Source organism: Nicotiana tomentosiformis, chromosome 4, assembly GCF_000390325.3.
Source record: "Nicotiana tomentosiformis chromosome 4, ASM39032v3, whole genome shotgun sequence".
NCBI classification, from domain to species: Eukaryota; Viridiplantae; Streptophyta; class Magnoliopsida; order Solanales; family Solanaceae; genus Nicotiana; species Nicotiana tomentosiformis.
Genome location: NC_090815.1, coordinates 123,476,870 through 123,504,859, shown reverse-complemented (window position 1 = coordinate 123,504,859; position 27,990 = coordinate 123,476,870). Strand labels below are relative to the sequence as shown.

Here is a 27,990-nt window from a genome sequence, read left to right as displayed (position 1 = left end):
GGGGGTTATTCTAATCCCGTACAACTCATGACATCCCCCTTTCTTTTCTTCAAATCATAACTCCATCGAAGGCCCAAAAGCCATCCTTTATTTATCATAATTACACCCTTATTTTATTATCAGGGCAACATTTCATCTGTTCTAAATGTTATTAGTCTTAGACTCATTTGAGTTTATTCAAGCTATACTGAACTTTCTATAACTTAGAGAAACCATTAGCTCTTCTTGTTTTCATGAGCTCAATCCTGAGGACTTATCCATTTTCGTCACCTTCTCACTTTCCCTTTTCTTATCCTTACTCTTATCTTTCTAAAGCCTTGTCGCTCTACCATACTTTAGTTTGCGATTTACACATATCCATTTATACTACTCTCAATCTTCCTTCAACTTGCTTGCACAATAGATTTCCTTGTGTCATTATGGAACATCAAGCAAGACATCACATTATCTCTAACTCTTCTTTATTCTCTTGGCTAGATCTCTCGGTACCTAGAAACCATTTGCTGGAAGGTATGCTACTGACGACGCTGCTATCCTTCCTGGAAACTGAATCCCAGTGCTTCTATCCTTTTATCCGAAGTATAGTCTATTCACAACCTTCTGCATTTGAGTATTTCGTATGTTGTTCACCTTTACCTTACTTGCCTTAAAATCTCGCATCACAACTTTTATCTCTTTCATAACCTTACTTCCACATAGGTATAATTCACATCCACAACTTGAAGCTCTATTATAATATTTGCACCTCTGGTGCATACACAATCCGGTGGGAGCTTCATACTAACTTCTTATGCGGCTGGTACTTCTTCTAACTGGCTTTATCGTAAAGCCGTTATAGAATATGGTTGTTGTACTATCTCTCTTGTACCTCTGATATTAGAGTAAGTCTGCAATGTTCTTAATCACGATTTCTATAATTTTTTGGGTCTAATAATCAAACTCTGTTTTACTTAGTTGATGTAACTCTTTAGTTTCTTCTTCCTTCTAATCAGCCTTTATGTAGGCTTAAGCTATCTTCCGATCTGTGGCTCATGGCATTTAGTTATTTCTTTAGCCCTTCATGGACGCTATGGAATATCCATGATACAATCTTCTAATAATCCAATTATGTGTCTATGACCTGGATTCAATTCTTTCTTTTAACTTATACCGGAGTCTTCTACGGCTGTATGATTGTCAACATATATGCTACATGGATAATACTCCGAAATTTTAAGTGCGTTCATAACGTAACTAACTTTGAATCATTGATGGAATAATTCCTTTCGTTCCTTCTCAGTTTTCTTTAAATGTAAGCTATTACCTTTCATGGTCTTTCTGCCCCCTTGTTGCGTGCATACTTAGCTTTATCTTAGTTCCCACGCATTCCGAAATTTTCGTACAACTCATATGATCTCGAATATTACTTTTGATTTTTCTCCTCGTTCATTAGCCACAGTAGGTGCCACTTTCTTTTAAAGTGCATACAATTTTGTAGGGAGACTGTTTTTACATGACCATTTCTCCTTCAAGTTACCATGTTTAGGTTAACGCCTTCTTCCTTATTTCCTCAGTTAGTCTTTCATTGTAGTACTTAGGGAGGACCCTCTGACTCTTGTAAAGCTGCGAGCTTATTATATCGTATACTCGACGGAATTTTTGATGTCCTTCCTCGCATATAATTATCCATAGTTACTTACCTCCACGCTCTTGTGCTTGTAGGGTTGTTCCTGAACTTATATTTTGGTCGTCTTCCCTGTGGTATTTTCTTTTATTTTCGTAACACTCATATGTTACCTTTAACTACCCCAACTCCTATATGAATATTTCTCAAGGATCACGATATCATTATCTGCGAGATTGGATTCACTATGTTTATCTTGCACGATCTGTTGATTGTCTATATCCTCTTGTCTAGCCATAACTAGGCTCTTCCTGAATCAAATACTAACTACTCGTTGGCCCATTCTCATATTAATATTCCGCGTAATCTTTCTTGGGTTATTTCCTTTGTCTTAACTTACGTCTCGCACTGGTTCCTTATCTATCAATAACATCTCGGGCAGGAACCCTTACTTCCTCTCCTTGACGCTATGTTTGCATAATGTTCTGGAATTGTAGCATATCTGTAGGATTTGAATAAGTGCAATCTCATCCCTTTCTCATTTTTATCGCATTCTTCCTTTACCATTCCATAGTTAGTAGAACTGCTTAATTCTGACTTAATGCCACATCACTCCATATTCCCCCCTTTTAGGGGAGCACTGAGATTTAGTGCTACGATGATCTACGTATAGATGTTTTACCTTTTCATCTTTAGCGTGTTTTCACATTATCGATGACCCTTACTCGCCTCACGGTAATCCTTCTGTACCAAGGATAACAAAATTCCTTACTCACGAGGGAGACACCTAGTGTAACTGGCACATACAACCCTTTAAACTTAACTTTGCTCACATTGCTTTCTTTGGGGAAGCGTCTTCCTGAATGACCATTCTCTGAATTTCTCATGAATCTTCTTCTGTTGTCCATTCTATTATCGCCGGAACGAAATCTGAAATTCTCATGACGTCGACCATTATCAAATCACTTAGTCCCTAATTCATATTTAGTTTATCTTGTTTACCAGCCCATACTGATTTCTATTACTCTGGGGTCTAACTTTTCCTTTTGGTAATCATGTTAGAGTCACGAACTTACTTCTTGAAATGATGATATGACTTTATGGCCTATATTCTTTTATTGTCTCAAGGCATGTCACCTCTCATCTTTTCCTTCCCTTGACTATACACTCTGTAATACAGTCATTCATTTTTTTTTCTACCATTGTCATCCATGTATCACCTCTTACTCATAATGCTTCATTATCTCTTTTCTTATTTCCCTGCTAATATTTCTGTCTATCACTTTATTCTGAAAACTTTTACAAGACATTCTTTTGCTTTTAGCTCCCCTTTCTCCATCTACTGGCTCTTCGGGTTGCCTAACATTCTCTCTCTAGTAGGGACGGGAGCCACACTAAGGTAATATTTATCCCTTCCAGGCTTCCAGTGCCTATCTTTGTAGTACTCATATCTAGCTGTACTATTTTAGATAGTACTATCTAGGTATCTCACAAGGAGATCTATTAGCACATTTGCAATATTCTTCGGAAATGTCAGCTAACGCTAACAATCCATCCACCATTTTGGGTTACCCTAACCCCAGCTAGATCCTAATATCCTGCCTTCTCTTATACTACTTCTGTTAGCCCCCATAGGGCATAAATGAGATGGGTGTGGCCGATTGTACTGTCACGACCCAATTTCTCCCTTCGTGAACCGTCGTGATGGCACCTAGTCTCTACGACTAGGTAAGCCTAACACTTTGCGAAAATAAAACAAAAACACAAACATTAACTACTAACAGTAACAATTATCTAATAAGCAGCTGAATGCCACTCGGCATATACAATTATCACCTCTGAAAATGTACAAAAGATTTCCCAAAACCCGGAATACCGTAAGTCACAAGCTACTAAGAAGTCTTAACCATTCTATACATCATTTCTACAGAAAGAAGGAAAAATGAACATAAGGGGATAGATGGGGACTCTGAGGATCTGCAGGCGCGAGCAGATGTACCTTGAAGTCTAAAATAAGTAGCAGCGACTGTAACTAGTGATGAGGCTGGTAAGATGAACCTCGATCTGCACACGAAAAACATATGCAGGAAAGGGCGTGAGTACACCACAACGGTACCCAGTAAGTGCCAAGCCTAACCTCAGTCGAGTAGTGACGAGATCAAGTCAGGGCCTTACTGGTATAAATATAATGAAATAAGACAGAATGAAATATCGCAGTAAAATAAATACGAAAATCTAGCAGGAATAGAATCAAATGAAAGACAATAGCTCAGAACACAGTGATAATAGCAGAGGATCTTCCGAGATACCGTCTCGTAGTCCAAAACGTAAATGTGCAGGAGGATCTCCCGGAATACCGTTCCGTAATCCCAAAATAAATATGCGGTACAAGGAGATCTCCCGGAATATCGTTTCGTAGTCCCAAACGTAAATGTACATGGGGATCTCCCGGAATACCGTTACGTAGTCCCAAAATAAATATGCAAACTAGGAAGATCTCCCGGAATACCGTTCCATAGTCCCAAAGTAAATATGCAGCGTAACCAACCAAAATAACAATTACAACAAGAAATCCTACTGTTTAGACTAATTTCAAGTTAAGGAAAAATAGGTAATTTCACTAAACATGCTGCACAGAGTTCAAATAGGCAATTAAACAAGTAGGCATGCTATTCTAGTCTAAACAGGATAGTTACATATGCTAGTGTGTTTCAAATAAGGAGAAAACAAGTTATGACTTAGTGAAAAAAATGGAGTTTTACAACAAATAGCCCGTGTACGTACTCATCAACCTCACGTACACGGTGCTCACATATCAAACAATACCAAATCCTATGGGGAGTTTCCCTCACACAAGGTTAGGCAAGCCACTTACCTCGAACCAAGCTCAAATCAATATGTTACAATGCTCTTTCCACGAATATCCGACTCTGAATGGCTCAAATCTAGCCAAAACCAATTACATAACATAAATATAGCTACAAGAAACTAATCTAGCTAACGAAATCAAAGCTAAGGCAAGAAATTAGAAAAATGCTCAAAACGCCTCCCTGGGCTCACATCTCAGAATCGGGTAAAAATCACAAAATACGAACACCCATTCACTCACGATTCTAACCATACCAAAATCTCGATCAAAACCCCAAAATTTAGTCTTAAGAACTTTTCTCAATTTTTTCTAATTTTTCACCCCAAATCCGAAATTAAAAGATAAAATTAAGGATAGATTAGTGGGTTATAATCAAAAATCAAGTTAAGAATCATTACCCAATTGATATATCTGAAAATCCCTCAAAATCTCGTCCAAATCCGAGCTCCCAAACTCAAGTTTTGATAAAACATGGCTAACCCTCGATTTTGAAATGTTTAAGTACTGCCCAGGTGATCCTTCTTCGCGAACGCGGTCAAAGCCTCTTGTTCGCGAAGCACAAGCTGCTTCAGACCAAAAATATACTCATCGCGAACGCGATGCACTGGTCGTGAACGCAAAGCTCAACTAGCCTGATCCTACGCGAACGCGGGACACTCATCGCGAACGCATAGGCTAACATGCCTGGAACCCATCTGACCGTTGACTCTACGCGAATGCGAGGTCCTTATCGCGAACGCGTAGCCTTAGTGTTCCATACCTTCGCGAACGCGGGAACGACGTCACGAACATCTCAGCTGCCTTTCCCAGATGCTCTACGCGATCGCGAGACCTTCCTCGCGAACGCGATGAAGGATTATTTGCAACAAAAACACCAGAAATCTGCTATCTTTCAAGTCCGAAAACTAGTCCGTTAAGCACCCGAAACTCACTCGAGGCGTCCGGGACCTCAACCAAACATACCAACCAATCCTAAAACACCATACAAACATAGTCGATCCCTCAAGTCACATCAAACAACACTAAAATCATGAATCACCCTCCAATTCAAACTTAAAGAAACTTGAAACTTCCAAATTCGACAACCGATGCCGAAACTAACCAAACCACGTCCGATTGACCTCAAATTTTGCACACAATTCGAAATCAACACTACAGACCTTCTCCAACTTCAAGAATCGGAATCTGACCCTCATATCAAAATTTCCACTACCGGTCCAAAACTCTAAAAATTCGACTTTCGCCATTTCAAGCCTAAATAAGCTACAGACCTCCAAAACACAATCTGGACACGCTCTTAAGCCCAAAATCACCCAACGAAGCTAACTGAACTGACGAAACTCCATTCTGGAGTTGTCTTCACATAGTTCCATCTACGGTCAAAATCCTAAGACTTAAACTTTTATTTAGGGACTAAGTGTCCTAAATCACTCCAAAAACCAAAACGAAACCTCCCGGCAAGTCAAAATAGCAGAAAAAAGATATGGGAGAAGCAGTTAATAAGGGATTGGGGCTATAACTCTAAAAATGACCGGCCGGGTCGTTATATTTACATACCTCTACTACTGTTGAAGGTAACTCAAAATGCTTATATCTCCCTTCCTGAATGGTAAATAATACCCAAACCGATGGGCCGCGACGGGCACCCGGTACCTTACTCAACCGAGTACCAACGTAACGTATCTTTCGTATCATGCTATCATAGGTAAATGAGCCAGAGAGGTTGTCATGAGATATGACGTACTGGCCTATAAGGCCGGCATGATCCTTAATATACTCAAAACATAGGCCGACAAGGCCATACAAGTATCCGTATACATGACATCTGTCTACAAGCCTCTAAGAGTACATAAATATCATAAAGGTCAGACATGGCCTCGCCATACTAATCTATATATGTCCAAATCATACTAAACAAATAAGCAACTCCGGAGCAAATGGAACGCACCAACATCTTCCGTTGAGCTGATATCCTACTTGGAGGACTCTCTACCTGTCTATCGGGACCTGCGGGCATGAAACGCAGTGTCCCCAGGCAAAAGGGACGTCAGTTGAAATAATGTACCGAGTATGTAAGGAATGAAAATCATTAATTAAAAGACATGAGAGAAACATGGAGTAAAAGACTCAACATGTAAGTCTGAACAACTCTGTGAACCATTAATATTTATAATGCATGCATATGCGTATAAATGTCATACCATGCATAGGTATATGCGTTCATAATATCATCAAGCCTCTGAGGGCATCCCATCATATCATCTCGGCCACTGTGGGCAAAATCATCAACATATACCAGCTGATCAAGTGGTGGTGCGTATATAACGCCGTAACCTTTTCCCATATCCCATATACATATAATATATGCATATATAACGCCATCTGGTCATGGGTCAATGTACATGTATAAATGCATGAAATGCATAAGAAATACGTTAATAAGATTTCTTGAAATGTCATAAAATCAATATGCCTTTCGGATAAACTTTATCAAATACGTATTTTTCTGAGACCCATGAACATAAGATATAATAATAATTCACATGGGGAAATCAATAATATAGACACCCCTAGTACTTATATGAATAGAGTCATTTATGAAAATTGTGTGTTTACTCATTTCGTTTGTATCGTATGGATCATGCCAAAAAGAAAGAAGGGATAGCCTTAACATACCTAAGCCGATTCTCTTGACAATCCCTCTAACACACGTCAATTGCGACAACATGTAACGGCGGATCGAAGTAGGAAAAAATTCATATGATATTCTTGAGAAAGATTGCACTGTATTCCTTAAAATTGCAAAATCTCACGCTATATTGTAACATGAAGTCCATCTGTAAGCTTAACATCACCAAACAAATATCTCATTAAGCTTAGCATCATACTTTAAATGAGATTAAAAGATTTCTCAAAGTTAGGAGCTCCACCCGTTACCTTGTTGAAGATCGTTACTTGGTAGATGTAGAATACCTCCATTTTGGTGAATTTGATCACACTCTTGTATGGCTTTCCTTGCTGAAGCAATAACGTTTCCATTCTATGTTAAATTACAGTCCATTCCTAGCACACATATCTTCATTCTCCATAATAATAATGTAGTAAATAATGATGTAGGAAGATTGTCTTAAGACTTTTGGTTGTGGGCCTCACTTTAAGGGATGACTAAGCATCAAATATTCTCTTAAAATGCCACCTTGTAATGAGAGTTAAGAGTCATTATTAATGCCTCTTTGGGCTGCCACGTGAAGGTTTATTAAACCTTATCCAAATAACGTAATCACTTAGTTAATCTCTTACTAAAATTCATAATTACCTATTACCCACATAACTAAGAATTATCTCAAATTACTTAAAATACTACTCACTTTTAACGCACTTTATACATTTTACTATTATGGTCATGTGGTACCTTGTATGGCACTAGTCCATATATACCGGGTATTATAGCTCGGACCGTATTTTATCCCAAAATGTCAAAATTTGACGAAATTCATTTTCTTCGATTTGTTTACCCTCTCACTTTCACGAATTTACTTATCACTTGTTTGAAATAGTATAATTCTTATAATCTCCAAATAATCTCATTCCCGAGCTTTCATCAATTCACTTACTGCGTACTTTCACGTACGAAAATATGGGATGTAACAAGTGACAAGGTAAGGTCAAGGCCCTACTGGTTTTAAAAGAAAAGTAAGGCATAAGATATAATAATATTTGAAATGACTGAAAATTTAAATACGAGAAACTTCAGAAAATAACAGCTCGGCAATTAGAGGTAAACAACAGGGGGCGCTCCTAAGGTACCGCCTCGTAGTCCCAAATGTAAATATGCAAGACAGGGGGAATCTCCCGAGGAACCGTCTCGTAGTCCCAAAGTAAATATGCAGTACAGGGGGATCTCCCAAGGAACCGCCTCGTAGTCCCAAAGTAAATATGCAGTACAAGGGGATCTCCCGAGGAAACGCCTCGTAGTCACAAAGTAAATATGCAGTACATGGGATCTCCCGAGGAACCGCTTCGTAGTCCCAAAGTAAATATGCAGTACATGGGGATCTCCTGAGGAACCGCCTCGTAGTCCTAAAGTAACTATGCAGTACAAGGGGATCTCCCGAGGAAACGTAGTCCCAAAGTAAATATGCAGTACATGAGGATCTCCCGAGGAACCGCCTCGCAGTCCCGAAGTAAATATGCAGTACATGAGGATCTCCCAAGGAACCGCCTCATAGTCCAAAAGTAAATATGAAGTACAGTGGGATCTCCCGAGAAAATGCCTCGTAGTCCCAAAGTAAATATGTAGCAGATAACCGAAGCAATAACGAATTTACATCAAGAATCTTACAGTTAAAGATCTAATTCAAATCAAGGGAAGCAGGTAATTCAACTAAGCATGTTGCACAAATTGCAAGTAAGAGTTAAGACACGTAGACATGCGATACTAGGCTAAACATGATCACTACATATGCTAAGGCAACTCAATTAAGGAATTTAAAAGGAAACAACTCAGCAAGAACCGAAATTTTCACAATTAGCCCGTGTACGCACTCGTCACCTCGCGTACACGGTGCTCACATATCACAAATTGTTTCAACTATACCAAATCCTAAGGGAATTTTTCCCACGCAAGGTTAGGCAAGTCACTTACCTCTAATCTCGCTCAATCAATTGATAAAGATGCCTTTCCCTCGATTATCCGACTCTGAATGACCCAAATCTAGCCAAAAGCAATTACATATCATGAATACAACTACAAGAAACTAATTTAAAAAATAAAACTACGACTTTAGCAAAGAACCGAAAATTCGGCCCAAAAGGCCGACTCGGGCCCTCGTCTCGGAATCGGGTAAAAGTCACAAAATACGAACACCCATTTGATATCGATTTAACCCATACCAAAATTATCAAAATCCGACACCAAGTCGCCACTCAAATTCTCAAATTTAACTCTCCAAATCCCTAGCCTCAAACTCCCACATTCCACCTTAAACACACATAATCTAGATAGGAAAATCAATGGGGAAACAAGATTATTGATCAAAAATAAGCACAAGGGACTTACCTTAAGAAATTCCTCGAAAATGCTCTCAAGAAATCGCCAAACCCGAGCTCAAAATGTTCAAAATGATAAAAAATTCCGAACCCTTGAATTAGTAGAGTTTGTCAAGTGTTTTTGCTTCTACGGATCAGTTGACCGCATCTGCGATCCCGCTTTTGCGGAAAATACACCGCTTTTGCGGTTTTTCCCAGACTGCCTTACCTCCGCTTCTGCGATTTCCTATACGCTTCTGCGGACACACTTCTGCGGCTCCAGTGCACCTGCGACCTCCTTGTCCGCATCTGCGGTCTCGCAGATGCGGAATTTTCCTCGCATCTGTGACTTCTGCCCACACTGCTCCAGCCCGCTTCTGCGGGCTCGCACCTGTGGTCAATCTTGCGCATGTGCGATTACACTAGAGTTGGTGCCTTCAGCCATTCTCCCAAGTCCAAATTCGATTCGTTAACCAATCGGAATTCACCCGAGGCCCTCAGGACCTCAACCCAAACATACCAACCAGTCCTAAAACATCATACGGACTTAGTCGAGCCTTTAAATCATATCAAACAACGCTAAAAACACGAATTGTGCATCGATTCAAACCTAATGAACTTTAAAACTTCAAACTTCTACATCTGACGCCGAAACCTATCAAATCAAGTCCGATTGACCTCAATTTTGCACACAAGTCATAATTGACATTACAGACCTATTCCAACTTCCGGAATCGAAATTCGACTCCGATATCAAAAAGTCCACTCCCGGTCAAACTTCCCAAAAATTATCTCATTTTTCAACTTTTGTCAATTGATCCTAAAATGACCTACAGACCTCCGGTTCAACATCCGAACACGCTCCTAAGGCCAAATCACCCTACAGAGCTATAGGAACCGTCAAAACTCCATTCCGGAGGCGTCTTCACACAATTCAACCTACGGTCAATTCCTACGGCTTAAACTTCCATTTTAGGGATTATGTGTCCCATTTCACTCCGAAACCAAAAACAAATCCTCCCGGCAAGTCACGTAACCACAAAATGAAATAGAGGGAGAAATAAATAGGGGTTCGGAGCTAATTCTCTCAAAACGACCGATCGGGTCGTTACATATAATTATCACAAACTTCATACTACTACTTAAACTAATGGTTAAGTAATTGTTATCAATCTTTAATATTCAAAAAATTTATCAGAATGCAATTCGTTTTGCTAATATCATCTTAACTTCAATAGATATATTTCTATAGAAGTAATTTTCAGGGGAAAAAATCCGACATGTATATGTTACAGTAATCAAGAATTTTATGTGTGTCAATAAGTAAAATAAAAGAAATATAATACTTTTTACTTTCTAGTTTCAGTAAAAGAACAATTGTAAAACAATTAACAAGTGTGTTATTGAACCATGTAAACCCTACATCAAAATTTTCAAGCTATAAATCTTCTTTAAAATCTGCAATATGCGCCAAGTTCAGATGTAGAGTTTACGCAGATTCTGATATAACTCAGTAATTTTAACTCAAATTCTATATTTATCGTAAAGAATCATTTGATATTCATAAATTATCAATTTAGAACTCATTAACTCTAAAAATCTAGAATATATAGCTCATAAAATTCAAATCCTGAATTAATCTTCGACAATCAGGGCCGAAAACTCTTTCATCAAACCAGGTTCTTGTATTTTCATCTGAAATGTTGACTCCAATGAGGTAATTTGAAGTTTGCTATTATAGGATCTCATTCTGTAGGTTTTCAACTTTCAAGGCATTGGTCCTTGTTCGCGATCGAGTGCCGACCAGGAGATAATCAATTCTCAGATTTTGTAACCTTTATTTACATGAATTACCATTTCAGAAGCCTCTGAAATATTCAATATTAATTAGAACCAAACGTAAAACTTTATCGAGTTAAAAGCTGCTTTTGGTAAAAATAGCAAAAGTTAGTAGAGGGGTAATCAAAGTGCCGGTATAATATACTCCAATAGTAATCAACAATATTTAATATGAATACATAAAACTTGAATATTTGTACTATATGAATATTTGTACATAAAACTTGAGAGTCGAGATCCGAGTATACAATGAATTCTATATGGAGTAATATTTAATAAGTTTTATAATATTAAAACAGTTCGACGCAGTTGTTCCCACTTCCCATACAAACTGCGACTTCCACGTGCTGGCGCGAAGTTTCAAATAGTCAAACCATACTATTTCCCAATTTGGAGCTGCATTTGTTACACATTTACCGGTTCATGCCATCCCCACCGTGCTCTCTAGAGGGATGCAGGTTCCAGAGAACTCCTTAACTTTTGTTCCGTAAACCGTCGAAATCGGTCTCGACTATTGCATGACAGATCGGACTCGAAACGTAAGGGGTTGAAAATTAATCTGAAGTCTCATCGAACCAGAATACGAGGTCAGAATATTCATTCTTAAGAACATTGAGTCAATGATCCCGGGATCGACCTTGACCCTGAATAAGCTCGAGGAAACATAATTGGTATAACCAATAGAAAATCGAAATAACGGAAGGATGAAATATCCGTAACCGATCGAATATCACGGCGGGAATCTCGGCACGTATCAATAAGGAACCGACAAATCAGCAAATCAGGAAATTTTTTACCTTTTATAGAATTGTACCTAAAATAGGACTCCCCTATTATATAAAAGGGGTCTGATTAATTGTGAAACACACTGTAACTCACATTCGAAAGTAATATATTGTTATTTTTAGTTTTTATTATTCTCTTGTCATTCTGTTCTGATATCAATAAAAATACTTTTGGTTCGATGACGGCTAACCTTTTAAGGTTAAGACTTTTCAACCTGTGTGGTTTGCATTTGCTTTCTCATTATTTATTTTAATTTCAATATGATTTATCATTTTGTATCAAGATAGATCACGTATTCTTAAAATCATGTACAAATATAATTGTTATCTAATTTTAAAAATAAACATATTCAAACATTATATTTGTTTTAAAATTTTCATTGACTATATATAAAAATTACATTAATTTAGAATAAAATAACTTAACATGATTATCCTCCTAAACCCATAAGGCTTGAATCTTGGCTTTGCACAGAAGCCTAGGAGGAGCTAGAGGGGCTCCAAACGGCCTTTATCGAAAAATTAACAATATATTTATGATTAATTGTTTTTTCAGTTATATGATAAAAGATGAACTCTTGGTAAACATTCTACTTCCGATATTATCCCCTCCCAATAGTAATATAGTATAGATCCCATTGTTTCCCATAAATTATCTTAAATTACTATTGAATGACCCGCTTTATTTTTGTCATTAACTTAGGATAATTTTGTCATTCAAAAGCTAATGATTGGGATATTGTTTCCCAAATTCATCATATTAAGGGCGTTACATAAAACTTACTCTTGTAATATTGATAATCTTTTTAAATGAAGTAGTAAGCTGTCAGATAATAATAAGAAAAAAAAATAATTCCCCCCTCATGCCCTTCCATGAAGAGACATGTCTGCTTTATTTCTCTTTGATTTTTCTCTTTTTCTCTGTTCATTTTATATCATGATTGTGTCATATCAAATGAAATATTGGATAATAGAGAGAAAGAAAGGTGTAATTTTGTTAAGGTTGGTATTATGAGAATTTGATGGAAGAGTTGGCTGAGGAGATGATAAGGTTATTAGACATTTTTGCCTTGTCTTTATTTGTTAATGGCAGACACTTTATAGGAAAAAAAGTTGAAATCACAAGCTGTTAGTTTGTTTTATTCTCATTTTCTTGGCTTTAATTATTGCCCTTAGGCCCCCCTATATTCTCCTTACACCATCACCCTCATACACCATTTTCATAGTTCCACTATCAAACTAATTAATTTTTTTAAAATCATAATATGCAATCCGTGATCCTTTTATTAAGAAAGTGAAGTGGAGATTATTGTATTATATACCAACAAAAATATTTTCTCCTCCCTTCTTATTTTTCTTTTTCAATTTCCCTTCCCATTTATTGGTTTTTGAAAAAAAAGAAGAAAAAAAATGAGAAGAAGCTTATCTTACTCTCATTATCCTAAATTATTTGACACACTTATTTATTTAAGAGTAAATATACCCATTGATATGACATTTTCATCCGTTTAAAATATTTTTAGCTATATAAAGTTTTAGTCTATAATATGTTTTATTCAATTTTAATTTGTAATATATTCCAACAAATTTAAGAGTTAATAATCGAATTCTACACTGAAAATTGAATAAGTTAATTTTGAAACTTCAGTTTCAATTAGTCTTTTTTGGAACAAAAAGAAAGATTCATTATTTTCTTTACAAAGTTAAGAAGCAAAAAGTGAAAACTCAACTAAGATAGCATTTGTAAAAAAAAATGTTAAATTTAAATTTTGCAACACTATTGTTAGAATTGTTATTGAATAGTAATAAATTACTAATATTCAATAACATTTCTAATTTATGTCTTGCCTTCGTTTGTTTAGTAAATAAATAAATATATTTTTAGTACCCATTACCACTCTAGTACAATGAGCCAAAGAATGTCAAAACTGTAATTAACAGAAGAGTCAAGGGGTATTTGTAAGCTAGCGCATTGATATTTGTGGACCCACGTGGGATGTCCCCCCATCCCTCTTATGTTCCTCGAAACTATCAAAAAACCTTAACCCGTTTTACGTTTAACGTAATCTAACGATCTTTTTTCCCTCCTCTTTTTGGCCCTTTCTGAAAATTATCTCCGCCCTCTGTTTTTTCCTCTTATCCCTACACTCTTCTCTCACTTTCACCCTTGTCAGAAAAATTAAAAAGAAACACACACACACACACACAAAATATTACAGTATAAAATACCAATAAAAATAACAATAATCTGAGTGTCTAGCATGTTGCAGAAGTTGATCCCAATCTGATCTGGCTATTCAAATTTCATTTTCTATAGTAATTAATGCTCGTTAGAAAAAGTCACAATTTATTATACGCATCACACACACTAAGCTCAGATTTCATTTTCAATTTTAGTATTTCTATAGTGTACTTTCCTTTTTTTCCCAGTCTATACTCTATAGTGTCACATGTCGGTCCTGATTCTTGAAATCTAAGTTAGAAAGGTGTCCTTTAATTAAACTCCATTTTTGTAGTTTCTTTTGTAATTTGTAAAGTAGAGAGTAGCAGAAAGAGGAAAAAGAATTATGGGGGAGACTCACAATCATGACCACAGCCACCAGCCACCGCCGCCACAGGCGGCGGCGCCACCAGCAATGCCACTTGGTTCTGCCAGAGGACCACTTTTTCCTCCTGCGGAGCAACTCCTTCAGCTTCACTACTGCATACACTCTAATCCTTCTTGGCGTTAGTATTCTGATTCTCTCTTTTAACTATTTATATAGTAAAAGTGCCATACCAAAAAGATAAAGATGAAAATTTAACACACTCTTTTTGTAAAGTTTGTTTTTTTAAATAATATTTTTTGGTTGGGGTGAATTTTAAAATTTAAAAGTATTGTTATTGAAAGTAACGTTTTTGCAGAACAAGATTCTATTCTGTAAATGTTTTAGTTTTCTGACCTTTGGAGTTTGAGTGGTATTGTTATCTTGGAGAAAGTTGAGCTTTTTTTAGTAGTCTTTTTTCAATTCTTTTCTTTGGGTCTAATTGGTACAAAATTAGATTCTAATTCTCTGCAAGTTTAGTCACTGTTTCCTCTTATCCGGAGATAATTATGAAAAAGAGAGGTTATAATTTTTAGTTTATAGTAAAGTAAGAAAGATTATCGCCTAATGAAGATTGGCCAAGATTGTCATAGAACCCCAGGAAAGTTTCAAAGCTTAACAAAAACAATTATGGAGTAAGTTGTAGAATATAAATTAAAAGCTCATTGGTGTTACTTATAGTTCATGACTTGGAGATTTCCTTGGGCCGATTGCAGTGAGATAAGATTGATCAAAATACCCCAATATTGTTGCTAATTGAGCACAGTGGCGGAGTGAGTATTTTCATTGAGGGGATCAAAATATAAAGAAGTAAATCCATGAAGAAGCCAAGGGGTGTCAATATGTGGTATATATACGTAAAAATAAATTACCTCGCTACACAGTGTAATTTCCGACGAAGGGGTGTCGTGTGGCTCCTCAATCCATTGATTGAGCCAATGCTATGTTCTCAATGAAGAGTCTCTTTCGTGTGTGATTGTTGGCGAATTTGTTTTTGGAATGGACATTGCATGGTTGGGTAAATGGTTGCTGATGCAAGTTGGTTGCCCCTTTGTAATATGGCACAATGAATAATACTTATCTAATTAGAGCTCTTAAGATGAGCCAAAGATTAGATAGACGAGAGTGCCAACACCTTTCAAAAAAGAAAGAATTACAAAATGGACACAAGCCCAATAGCGCACGGGCATTCATCATGCTAAGGTGATTACAGTGAGTAATTGAAAGGATGAGAGGGGAGAAAAAGATAAGTTCAGCTGAATTCTAGTTCAGTCACTTGTCAAAAGGAAAAGCCAATTCAGATTTTAATCACTTAATATTCATCCTAACTTCTCAAGTGTCCGAGGCAGTGCAATGACCCCCTCATGTAAGTTGCTTGATGGTTATGCATTTATGACAACGATCAGGTGAAGGAATCAAAATCATATAAAGCTCCCCGTTTCTCCAGAGTTTGGAGTTGAGATTGCTCCGAGTAAAAATGCTTTTGTTGCTGTGGAGTTGAAGCATGTTCTTCTCTTTTTTTCTCGGGGAAGCTGTATATCATCTGAAGACTAAGAATCAAACTGTTTAATGGGGGACTGAGTTGTATTGAACTTCTTTTCGAAGACTACTATAAACTTTGCGATCATACAATAAATGATTTCCCAACCAAAAGGAGCTGGAGACTCTCCATGAGAAACCTAAAATTATGTGGATTGGGTTCTGGTAAAGACGAATAATCCTCTTAACCATTGCAAGATTGCCTCAACATCACCTTTTGATAGAATAAAGGTCTCATATTGAGAAATAAGACCTGGTTTACAGTTTCCTTGTTTATGCTGCATGTGGACCACTCAAAGGAAATTAAATGACTTTTGAACGAATTTGGAAACTCTCATGGATAATTTGATGTGGCATTTACGGATTCACTTCTAATTATTTGTAATGCAGTTCTTGTTCCTGTCAATTAGGAACTTTTTACTTTGTTATATAACAAAGAAAATAAAAGAATTCCAGAAAATAGTGGCCAGAACGATTTTAGGATTTGAAGTTCCCACATGTGGTAAATGAATTACAGATTCCATAACTTTTGGTCTTTTTTCTCTAATCAGTTGCATGATTCCACATTTTGCAGCACAAACTGTTTTGCTGGCTTTCCAACACTACATAGTTATGCTTGGAACTACAGTAATGATTGCCACCGTGCTGGTACCTCAGATGGGTGGGGGTCCGGTATATCTTCATCATTTCCCTCGTTGAGTATTGGAGATCCCATTTCAATGTAATATTGACATAATGAGCTCTTTAACTTCGTGCATAGGGTGACAAAGCTCGAGTTATCCAATCTTTGCTTTTCACATCAGGAGTGAATACTCTTCTGCAAACGCTTTTCGGCACAAGACTTCCCACTGTGATGGGTCCGTCATTTGCTTACATCATATCAGCACTGTCGGTCATTAACGATCTCTCTGACGGTAATTTCAGAAGTGAGCATCAGGTAAATAAAGTTTACTGTGTAGGTATTATCTCTATTACTTGTATAATATATTTTGTGGATCTGTTTTTCCTTATTTTCTCAACCCTTAGTAGGCTTGTCCCCCTTTTACTTGATTACACAGAAACACTTGCTTAGAAGAGTGATTGCTCATCTTCTCTGGTCTTGTTTATTTCTCTTAAGATCATTGACTACTCTTGAAACAAGGTTCCGTTTACATCATAGTCACCTTAGCTTTAGTACTCTGATATTAATTCTTTGATATTGAATGTTGGATCTTGTAGAGATTTAGTACAATTGCTGATGATATTTCTGATGCATTACCCTTTTATTGCTGCTTGTAGAGATTCGAGCACACTATGAGAGCTATTCAAGGATCGTTGATAGTGTCTTCCTTTATCAACATAATACTTGGATACGGCCAAGCCTGGGGAAATCTTACAAGGTAAGTTGTGTTTTCTGCTTCTAAATGCTTATTACAAATACCATTAGTTCTGTCTTAGAATCTTGGAATTGTCTTTCTGTCTTTGGATTGTCTTCTACTTGTGTTTCATCACTTTATTACTTTCTGTGATGGAGGAATCACATGCCCTTCTTTTTGCCTACAGGTTTTTCAGTCCTATTGTCATTACGCCACTTGTCTGTGTTGTAGGTCTTGGTTTGTTTGGTAGGGGCTTTCCTCAGGTAATGTCCCGCATTCTTAAAAGATTCGTTGGTCGAGAGTTGCATAAACGTCATCCAGTTTTATTTATGATCCTATGATTTGATCAGGTGGGTGACTGTATAGAGATTGGCCTACCCATGTTAATTCTACTTGTCATTTCCCAGCAGGTAATATATTATTCATTGACTAGTTTTTCTAGTGATAATCCTTTCAACTTACTATAAGATTGTAATGTATTTGCAGTATATGCAACGTGTTCATCCAGTTGCCCAATCTATACTTGAAAGGTTTGCTTTGCTCTTGTGCATTGGGCTTATCTGGGCTTTTGCTGCTATTCTTACTGTTGCCGGTGCTTACAACCATGTGAAGGAGCGAACTGAGCTTAGCTGCCGAATTGACCGTTCGTTCCTCTTGCAATCGGCTCCATGGTACTCAGCTGGATACAATAATGACAATGTCTTCAGCCTCTATCTTCTGCTGACGTGTATGTTTGGTTGCCTGTAGGATCAAAGTTCCTTACCCTTTCCAGTGGGGGACTCCCATATTCAGAGCTAGCAGTGTTTTTGGAATGATGGGTGCTGCACTTGTCTCAGCAGCAGAGGTTCACTTGTCATTTTGATTAAATTTAATCCCCCCCGCCAAGTCTTTGAATTAAATTTTTTCTTTTAGAAGCATGAGATTTAGTATAGGAGTTGTTGTCATTATGATTTCTTTAATATATACCTCCGATATTTGTTTGCAGTCAACAGGAACTTTTTACGCTGCATCAAGGCTTGCAGGGGCGACACCCCCGCCAGCACATGTAGTGAGTAGAAGCATTGGCCTACAGGTGCTTCATCCACCAAGTGATTCAACAATGCCCTTTTTACAATTTTCTTCTACTTTTGCCCTCTGATAAATTTTCAGCATAAAAAAGTGGTTCATTTTGCTCTGTCCAGGGTTTAGGCCAGCTCTTTGATGGGTTCTTTGGTGCTGTTGTTGGCACTACTGCATCTGTGTAAGGGTTAATTTCTCTCCTGATTTAACGCAAAGCGTCTTCTGGTTCAGTTGATAAATTTTCTTCATAGACTTTCTTGGCCTTTGCAAATTTTTAATCTTCCCCCTTGCAAACCATTTTGACTAGTTATTTATCACCCAAAAAAGTATTCTAATAAGTTTTAAAGGGCAGCCCGGTGCACTAAGCTCCCACTGTGGGCAGGGTCGGGGAAGGGCCAGACCACAAGTGTATACCCTGCATTTCTGCAAGAGGCTGTTTCCACGGCTTGAACCCGTGACCTCCTGGTCACATGACAATAACTTTACCGGTTACACCAAGGCTCCTCCTCTTTTTTAATAAGTTTTTTGAAGACGTAAAAGACTAAAAGTATCCTTCCAGAAGTACCATCTGAGGGATAGATATTTTCTTCCATGATACTTTCTTCGTTTAATGTTGTGGCATTCACGCCTAATTTATAGATGCTACAAAACTGCAGTGAAAATGTCGGCCTTCTCGGACTAACTCGTGTTGGGAGTAGAAGAGTTGTTCAGATTTCTACTGCTTTCATGATCTTCTTCTCTATATTTGGTTTGGCTCTTTCTCTCGCTCTCTCTCTCCCCCACCCGACCCCTTTGCTTTCTTCATCCCTAAGTATGTTTTCCAACTAACAATACTAACGTAAGTTATTGTCCAGGAAAATTTGGAGCATTCTTTGCTTCAATTCCTTTGCCAATATTTGCAGCTATCTACTGTATCTTATATGGTATAGTTGGTGAGTGCTTTTTTCCCTTAGCTTTTTTATCTTCTTGTAATCTTATTAACAGTAACTTGAGAAGTAAATTTTTTTGCAGCTGCTATTGGTATTTCCTTTATCCAATTCGCTAACAAAAACTCCATGCGGAATATTTACGTGCTCGGAATCTCTCTATTCCTTGGTATATCTATACCCCAATACTTTGTTATGAACACAGATATTGCTGGTCATGGACCTGTTAGAACTCCAGCTGGTTGGGTAAGAAACATAACTTCACACCATCCATTGTTATGATTTGTTGACATGCAATTGAAAATGGATCTAGTTATGTTCACTCATTTTAGCCTATAATAATAGCAGTTCAATTATCATCTTTACTAGACTAGGAATTAGAAGGGGAGCCTTGGCATAATTGGTAAAGTTGCTGCCCTGTGACCGAGATTACGGGTTCGAGCCATGGAAACAACCTCTTGCAGAAATGCAGGATAAGACTGCGTACGATAGACCCTTGTGGTCCAGCCCTTTCCCAGACCCCGCGCATAGCCTGAGCTTAATACACCGGGCTGCCTTTACTAGATTAGGAATTAATGCTTATAAAAGATGCACCTGTAATTACCTTATAAGTGACCTAATTGTGGAGACATCTTTTACACCGTGGTGTATAGAAATTTAACTCATTGATAGGCAGAAAGTTAAAATTCTCCCATGTTTAATGCAGTTCAATGACATATTAAACACAATCTTCTCTTCACCTCCTACTGTTGCAACAATTGTCGGGACGTTCGTAGACAACACGCTCGAAGCGAGACACTCGGTTGACGATAGAGGTGTTCCTTGGTTGGTTCCTTTCCAGAGGAGAAAGGGAGATAGCAGAAATGATGAGTTTTATAGTTACCCTCTTAGAATTCATGAGTACATCCCAAGTAGGTTTCTGTGATATAACTTATACATCCATGTATATGACTGTATCAAGGTGTATGACAAAATTTCTTTTTAGTTCCCAGCCTTGCCCTTTTTCTTTTCGTTTCAATTCTTGTCACCTGAAATTTGTAAACATCAGACATTTGAGGCCTGCAAGTTTAGATGATTCATATATAGCCAATAGGATGGCATGGCATTCACCACTTTCTGTTTATATTTCTCATGTTATTGAGTAAACTTTAGTTTATGGATTTAAGTTATATAACTACAACAATAGTATATGCACGTGAGTGAGTTTGGGAAGGGTAGTGTGTATGCAGACCTTATTTCTACTTTGTGAATGGAGAGATTTTTCCGAAGATTCTCGGTTCCGGGAAAGTATGAAGTATTTGCTATAGAGGCTTCTACAACTATAGACGGTATATTTGTTTGGTTGTCCATTCTCATATACTGTTCAGAGATTCAATAAGCTAATTCCTGTAAATGTATATTTGACAAGTTGTCACCTAAACCAAAAGCAATAATAAATGCTAGGCAAAATACATATTTTACCCATCGATCTTGTACTCAAATTCCTTATACACTTGTTAAACACGTGAATAGTATTACACACCAAAATTTTTATAAGTGTGTTAATTACACAATTCTTTTGTCATGTGTCACAGGCATGTATTACACATAAAAGAGGAATTAAATTTTTTTCCTTTTTTTAACTATTTTCTTTTTAAATTAAAGAAAAAAAAATATAACACATGTCTTCTTCCCCAACCCCAAACCCTAGCCCCCCGGTTCCCGTTTCATCTTCTTCCCCGACCCCCATTCCCTCATTTTTGGCCTCTCTAACCCTTATGACTAAGAAGAAAAAGAAAAGGAAGAAGAAAAGAGGAATTATTGGGTCTTGTAAAAATCACTATTATTGACCTTTTGAAAAAGCTTAAATTTAATCGGGTCTTGTTGATTTTGGTGTTCCATGACCTAGATAATTAATTTGAATTCGTGATTTAGGAACTATTGGGACTTGTAAAAATCACCATTATTGGCCTTTTGAAAAAGCTTGAAAATTTAATCGGATCTTGTTGATTTTGGTGTTCCATGACCTAGATAATTAATTTGAATTCGTGATTTAGGAACTATTGGGACTTGTAAAAATCACCATTATTGGCCTTTTGAAAAAGCTTGAAAATTTAATCGGATCTTGTTGATTTTGGTGTTCCATGACCTAGATAATTAATTTGAATTCGTGATTTAGGAACTATTGGGACTTGTAAAAATCACCATTATTGGCCTTTTGAAAAAGCTTGAAAATTTAGTCGGGTCTTGTTGATTTTGGTGTTCCATGACCTAGAAAATTAATTTGAATTCGTGATTTTTGTTGAGTAAAAATTTACTAAAAATATGCAAACGATTAATTTTGATAAAATTCAAAAAATACCATTAACAAATTTGAAGCTTTGGGTTTGAGCTTGAATTTGAAATTTGTATAAGGATTTGTGATGAATGTTATTAAAACTTGTTAATGGTGGAAGGGTGGTGGTAGTATGGTGGTGGTGGAGAATATGATGGGGTTGGGAAGATGAGGAGGGGGCGGGGTTTTTTCTTTTCTGTATTTTTTTCTTTGTGAAGATGAGGAGAGGGGGTGGGGTGAAGAGTTTTTTTTTTAAATTTTTTTTTCTCGATTTATGACACGTGTCAAATGCTGATTGGCGCGTGTAATAGCAATTTCTAAGCAAATATGGTCAAAAACTAAAGTATTGTGTAATTGACACACATTTAAAAGTTTTGGTATGTAATATTATTCTCGTATTTAATAGATGTGTAAGAGGTATTTGGAAACAAGCTCAATGGGCAAAGTATGTATTTTGCCTAAATGCTATAACAAACTTGGTGGAAAAATATATCTGGAAATCTATGAAGTTCGATTTAAGAAAAGGATGTCACAAAAGAGTGGTTATCTAAAATGACATTTGTGTTCAACGCCTATGGTCAAGATTCGAGAAATTTATTGAAAGCCATATGTCGGATGTGAACACTACCAAATTTGGGTGGAAAATTTATCAAATTCTTTGAACAAACCTCACTTCTTTCCCTATCACCTGAAGGATGAAGCTGAAGAAAAACTAGCAAAGTGTCCCCACATTTGATTTACTAATTCCGTGTTTGGTTTCATGAACTTCATATTAAATATTGTCTTTTACTTTCACAGTTTTAGTGATAATAATAAGTAGAGGGTCCACACGTTTACTTCAATTTTTATTTTTATTTTGGTTTTGGTTCATGAACCCGTACAGAGTGTTGATTATGACTCTCAAGAATTCATTTCGGATATGGCGTCAATGACTTTTTAGCTATATTGTTCACTGATAGCACTCAATTGATTCATGTTTAGCTTTTTGGCATCAGTTTATTCATTGCTACAGTCCTCCTTTTCCTCATAAACAAAACTGTGAGAGTTACACTGCCGTTTATTCAGAATTTAGACAATCTGCGTTCTAAGTTGGGAGAGTGAATTCTAATATATCTAACTCTATCTAAACGTATATACTTATATTATGTGTATACGTCGTGTCTGTGTCCGTCTCTGTGTGTGTGTTGATGAGCTTCTAACTTGCTTTTATCTGCTTAGCAAAGTTTCATTTTCTTTAGCAGAAGAAAAACCAGTAAATTCATGGCTTTCCGGGAAAGTGGAAATGACTGTGTAGTGAAACTGTAAAGGGCACTGTTATATAGATCTTCTTTTCGGATCAAACAAAGATAACTGTCATAAAATGTGGACTAACCTAGTTACTACACCGAAATTAACTTATATAAAAAAAATTAAAAAAAAAATTACGCTATCCACGTATTTGAGCTTGTTATAGTAAGTAACCTGCCTTATAACTTTATTTCTTATGGACGGTTATATGTAGTTATCTTGTTTCCAATACAGGCAAAGATCAACTATTGAGATGTAGTCCATCTATTTATTTACATATCAATATATACTATTTACAAGAGAGCCTGGAAAATGAACTGCAAAACTGACTACTGAGGAAGTCACTCAAGAATAGAGCACTTCTCAGCAACCTGCAGATACACAACAGACACAGTCCTCGTCGTGCTTCTACTAGCGCAAAACAAAAACAAAAAAACTTACTAAATTTACTCAAGAAACCCCAAGGGGAAAAATAGAATAAGGAAACTGGCTACTGAGAAAGCCAATCAAGAGTGAAACACTCCTCAGCAACCTGTACACAGAGACCTGGGATAGCCTTCTCAACATCATTCCACTGACAAAAAACTTCATTGTCACAAATTACACAACTCAACGATTCAAGAAATACCAGAGAGCTTGGCAAACTCTCGATTTGAGGGCACTCCCGCATATCAATTTTCTCCAAGTTTCTGCAGCACCCGATAGCCTCAGGGAGACATCTCAAACCAATACATTGAGAAATGTCAAGATACTTTAAGTTTACCAGATGACCAATTCCGGGAGGAAGCTTTTTTAGATGCGGGCAGGCGTATATCCTTAAAACTTGTAGAGCTTGTAATTCACCTAAATCAGATGGAAGTTCATAAAGACTATCGCAATTAGTGATACCAAGGCTTTTGAGCTTATGCAACTGGCAAATACTTGACGGCAGTTTATTGAAGTTGATGCAATGATCCATTGTGAACTCTGAGAGCTGTGGGAACAAACCAGGGAGGTCTACAAATGATTCATCTAGGTTGTTTTTCATGTCACAAAGTATTAGTGATATTTTTCGCAAGTTATTGAGAGGATTTGTGGAGTCGGACAGGTGAGTGACGGATATCTTCTCAAACCAAAGGCTTCTCAAGTTGGTTAAATTACCAAAGACCGACATGTTATGAAGAACTGCATTGGAGGCACTATAGTTTATGACTATCAATGCCCTTAGCTTAGGCATGTTTTCCAGGAAAGGAGGCAAAAAGTACTCAGATGACGAAAAATTGAGAATCAGTACTTCAGCTTTCGGGCAATCCATTCTGAACCAGTCCATTTCTCTCATTTCATCTGAAGTTAAGAGAAGGAATTAGAGAATTTTTGCTGCTACACACAGGAGGAGACAGGATTTCACTTTAATGGGTTCTGAATTTCAAAACGACTACTTCAAGTGCTAATAACTGGATTTTAAGTTTATATTTAATGAATTTTTTAAACACAAATACATTATTTGAGCAAAAGCTACTTGGTTCAGCTAAACTCGTATACGGGCTTCTAGCTCCGCCCCTGGCTACACAAGGACTAACTGTCATTATAATGCTATCAGTAATGGCCGAGGTTCAGTAATACCTGTATGCAAAGAAATAACTCGTGCGTTGAAAGGTTCATCCATATTTCTTTCCCATTCTTTTGGCAACCTTGTATCTCTTCTCGGCATGACCAATTGCCTTCTCTGATTTACATCCCCACGGTTGCTCACATGAATAGCTAGGTCTCGTAAGACATCATGTTGGGACACCGATATCTCATAGTAACTGGTGTACATATCTCCAGCTCTACCACATGAACAACACATTGAAGTCTATCAACATATTGATTTTTCCATAACAAATCACCTTCTAACAAAATTAAATGATTTTTTCATAAGATTTAAGTTTCCTCTTACCGTGCATCTTTCACTAGATTTAGAAGATTTTTGTCTGAAAGTTCAACAAGAATGTGAAAAGCCTCTTCCTCATCAATATCATGTAGCTCCACCCACATGTTAATTAGAACATCAAGAGGAATCCTTTTGTCTTCTGGAAAAGCACCCAAGTCGAGGAAACACTCTCTCACCTTATCAGGCAAACAGTCAATACTCAATTTCATTCGCTCAAGCAACTGCAGTTCATGAGACTCGCCGACAGGTTGGCTTTGTGATAATCTGTTTTTCGCACTTGTCCAGAACATCTCAGGCTTTCCCTTTAATGAAGATCCAATGACCTTAAGTGCCAACGGAAGCCCTTCACATTCCTCCACAACCTAAAAATTCAAAAAACTTTAGTTTGCTTAGTGCTTAAGTATAAGTAGAAGTTTTCGCAAAGAAAAAGGATATGCTGCCAAAAACATATTACTAATACCTTTTTGACAAGCTTATGATTGAAACCACGCGGAATGGAATTATGTCCAAAAGCAAAATGGCAAAATAAGGACATAGCTTCATCTTCCCTTAATAGCTCTAAATCATAAACACAGTCAATAACCGATGGAGGGAACTTAATGCGCGACACAACTAGGATCTTGCAGCCGGGAATTTTGAGAATTAACGGCTCTAGCACAGAGAGGGACCAAACATCATCAAGAATCAAGAGTACAGGGACTGTAGAGTTCGAGTTCCATTGGTACTGTAGGTTCCACTGGGGCAAAATCTCCGCACGTCCATAACTGTGAAGATTGCACCCTGATATGTTTTCCCAAATCGTTTTCCTCAATTGCTCCACATTTGGAGATTGAGAAACAGTGAAAAAGAAAATCTTGTCCTTGAAATAACCTGGAAAAACATGACAAATTTTAGACTATAGTCTAATCAATAACTTCTGTTCTTGGATTGAGTCATGTACATGCAAAATCAAATGTCTTATTTGTATTTAGAATTCACCTGATAAATTAGAGTTGATAGCCAATAAAGTTTTCTACCTTTTTTTCCACTCCGTTTAAGCAGCAATACAAAAGACTAAACAAAGAGAAATGAGAAACTTTTTTGGGAGTAATTACTTACTTTTAACTTGATCATCTTTACAAATCTCTTTAGCCAAGGTGGTCTTGCCAATACCCCCAATTCCGCAAATCTCAAACACACCCCTATCTTCTTTACCCATTAACATCTCCTTCACTTTCCTCTTCCCCAACTCAATCCCAGCACCTAAACTTACAAAACTATACTCAAACCATTTCTCATCCTCTTCCATTCTTTTCACAGCTTTCCCTAAACACCCTCCACCACCACCACCGTCGTCAACTCCAATCTTTATAGCTTTAAGCCTATGTTCAAGAACATCAAATCTCTGTTCCATATTAAACCTAACGTGATGAACATCAGCTAGTACATGAGCTTGCATTGTAACTTGCATGAACCTCCCTACTCTTTTCTCCAGCCTCTCCATCTTCCTTGCCAGCTGTAGGTTCCTGTTATCGAGCCATAATATAATTAAATAATTAGAAGTTTTTCTTTCTAACAGCTTAAGATGATCACACAATTCGATAAGATATCAAGCAGGCAAGAGGTCTTGGTTCAAAGGCCCGTTTGGCCATAAAAGAAATTTCACTTTTTTCGGAATCGGTGTTTGTCAATGAAAATTTCAAATTTGGATGAATTTCAGGAATTTTTCGAAAAATTTGAAAACCTTCCAAAAAGCTATTTTACAAAATTTTCACTTCAAATCACTCAAAAAAAATTCAAAAACAGCTCCAAATAGTATTTATGTCCAAAAACAACTCTAATTTTCAAATAAAAAAAACATTATTTTTCGGAATTTTACAATTCTTATGTCCAAACGCCGTGTTCCTTCTCAACCCTTAAGATGGTCACGCAATTCAACAAGTTCACGATGTTTGGCTTATAAGAATCACATACATATAAGAGGGGACGTTTTATAATTAAACAGTTAAAGATGTAATCTTTTTAACAGCTTAAGCTTTTAGACGAGACAATCACACCTGTAGACGTTCCAACGGCCAGAGTTGAGAACTTTTCCGGCAAGTTCATACCCATCTTGTAGAATCTTCGAGAAGTCATCGAGCTGACGCTGACGTGTCTGTGAAAGTTCAACGCCAGTTTGTTTGATTTCTTGGATGATTGGAAGGAGACCGTTAATGTCGACGATGAGCTGCTCGGCGGTTGAACGGCAGAAGGTGGATTTTCGGACTATGGCTAGGAGGTGTTTTAGGAGTTCGGTGGCGATTTCGCCGGCGAAAAAGTCCGTTACCGCCATGTTTGGGAACTTGGGAGTTGGTGGTTATTTTGATCTTTTCACATTTTGTTTTGAAGAGCTAGAAGTTTGAGTGATTGTTATGGAGTTGTAATTAACTACTACTAGTACTAGTCTACTACCTCGTGAGGTTTTATTAAATGACAAATTTAACCCTGTCAATTTTTATTTTATTTGTTAATTAAAAGGATAAATTTGTGTTGTGTTGCTTTTTCAAAAAATTTAAAAATCAATATTACTTTGTTAAATTTTGGGAAAAAAGAATAGGTAATATGAGGAATATAGTTAAACAACTTATGAGAAATAAAGATGGGTATAACAAATGGAACTCAAAATTATTATTTTTTTCACTTTATTTTGGAAGGCCATGTCTAATTGATTGGAGTTTGAGAAAGAAAAATAAATTTAGCACGTAACAAAAGTACCTTTAAAACTTGTGATCTGAACTGTGCCATGATATTTTAGTTAAAATAACAAGTTTAAAGTTATTAAAGAATGATGTGTCATTTTTTCTTTTAACAAATTAGAAAGTAACTGAGAAATTATATATTATCCCTTATATCTCGATATAAAATGTGTTT

At 37.0% G+C, this 27,990-nt stretch overlaps 2 protein-coding genes across 2 annotated transcripts; one reads left to right on the top strand and one right to left on the bottom strand.

Annotated features, from left to right (window-relative positions):
* The first annotated feature begins 14,541 nt into the window (after positions 1–14,541).
* Positions 14,542–20,576, top strand: LOC104116632 (nucleobase-ascorbate transporter 3). The gene is made up of 14 exons (XM_009627526.4): positions 14,542–14,851; positions 16,823–16,920; positions 17,009–17,185; positions 17,527–17,627; positions 17,791–17,866; positions 17,954–18,013; positions 18,090–18,274; positions 18,351–18,447; positions 18,589–18,675; positions 18,785–18,843; positions 19,319–19,410; positions 19,517–19,594; positions 19,674–19,834; positions 20,295–20,576. Exons 1-14 carry the CDS (start codon positions 14,692–14,694, stop codon positions 20,511–20,513), a joined length of 1,650 nt encoding a protein of 549 aa, XP_009625821.1. The 5' UTR covers positions 14,542–14,691; the 3' UTR covers positions 20,514–20,576.
* A 2,859-nt stretch (positions 20,577–23,435) lies between these two features.
* Positions 23,436–27,495, bottom strand: LOC104116631 (probable disease resistance protein At4g33300). Its single transcript, XM_009627525.3, has 6 exons — positions 27,138–27,495; positions 26,200–26,606; positions 25,562–25,971; positions 25,108–25,463; positions 24,792–24,997; positions 23,436–24,512 (listed from the first exon to the last, which is right to left on the bottom strand). The coding sequence occupies exons 1-6, from the start codon at positions 27,410–27,412 to the stop codon at positions 23,680–23,682; spliced, it is 2,487 nt and encodes an 828-aa protein (XP_009625820.1). The 5' UTR covers positions 27,413–27,495; the 3' UTR covers positions 23,436–23,679.
* Between the last annotated feature and the right edge of the window lie 495 nt (positions 27,496–27,990).

Bases quoted from the DNA above. Each gene is read 5' to 3' on its own strand.
- LOC104116632 (XM_009627526.4), top strand. From the start codon at position 14,692: ATGGGGGAGACTCACAATCATGACCACAGCCACCAGCCACCGCCGCCA. The intron at 17,867-17,953 runs GTAATGTCCCGC...TGATTTGATCAG, and splicing joins TTGGTAGGGGCTTTCCTCAG to GTGGGTGACTGTATAGAGAT. The intron at 18,676-18,784 runs GTGCTTCATCCA...TGCTCTGTCCAG, and splicing joins GTAGAAGCATTGGCCTACAG to GGTTTAGGCCAGCTCTTTGA.
- LOC104116631 (XM_009627525.3), bottom strand. From the start codon at position 27,412: ATGGCGGTAACGGACTTTTTCGCCGGCGAAATCGCCACCGAACTCCTA. The intron at 26,607-27,137 runs GTGTGATTGTCT...GCTCGATAACAG, and splicing joins GGCCGTTGGAACGTCTACAG to GAACCTACAGCTGGCAAGGA. The intron at 24,998-25,107 runs GTAAGAGGAAAC...TTCATGTGGTAG, and splicing joins AATCTAGTGAAAGATGCACG to AGCTGGAGATATGTACACCA.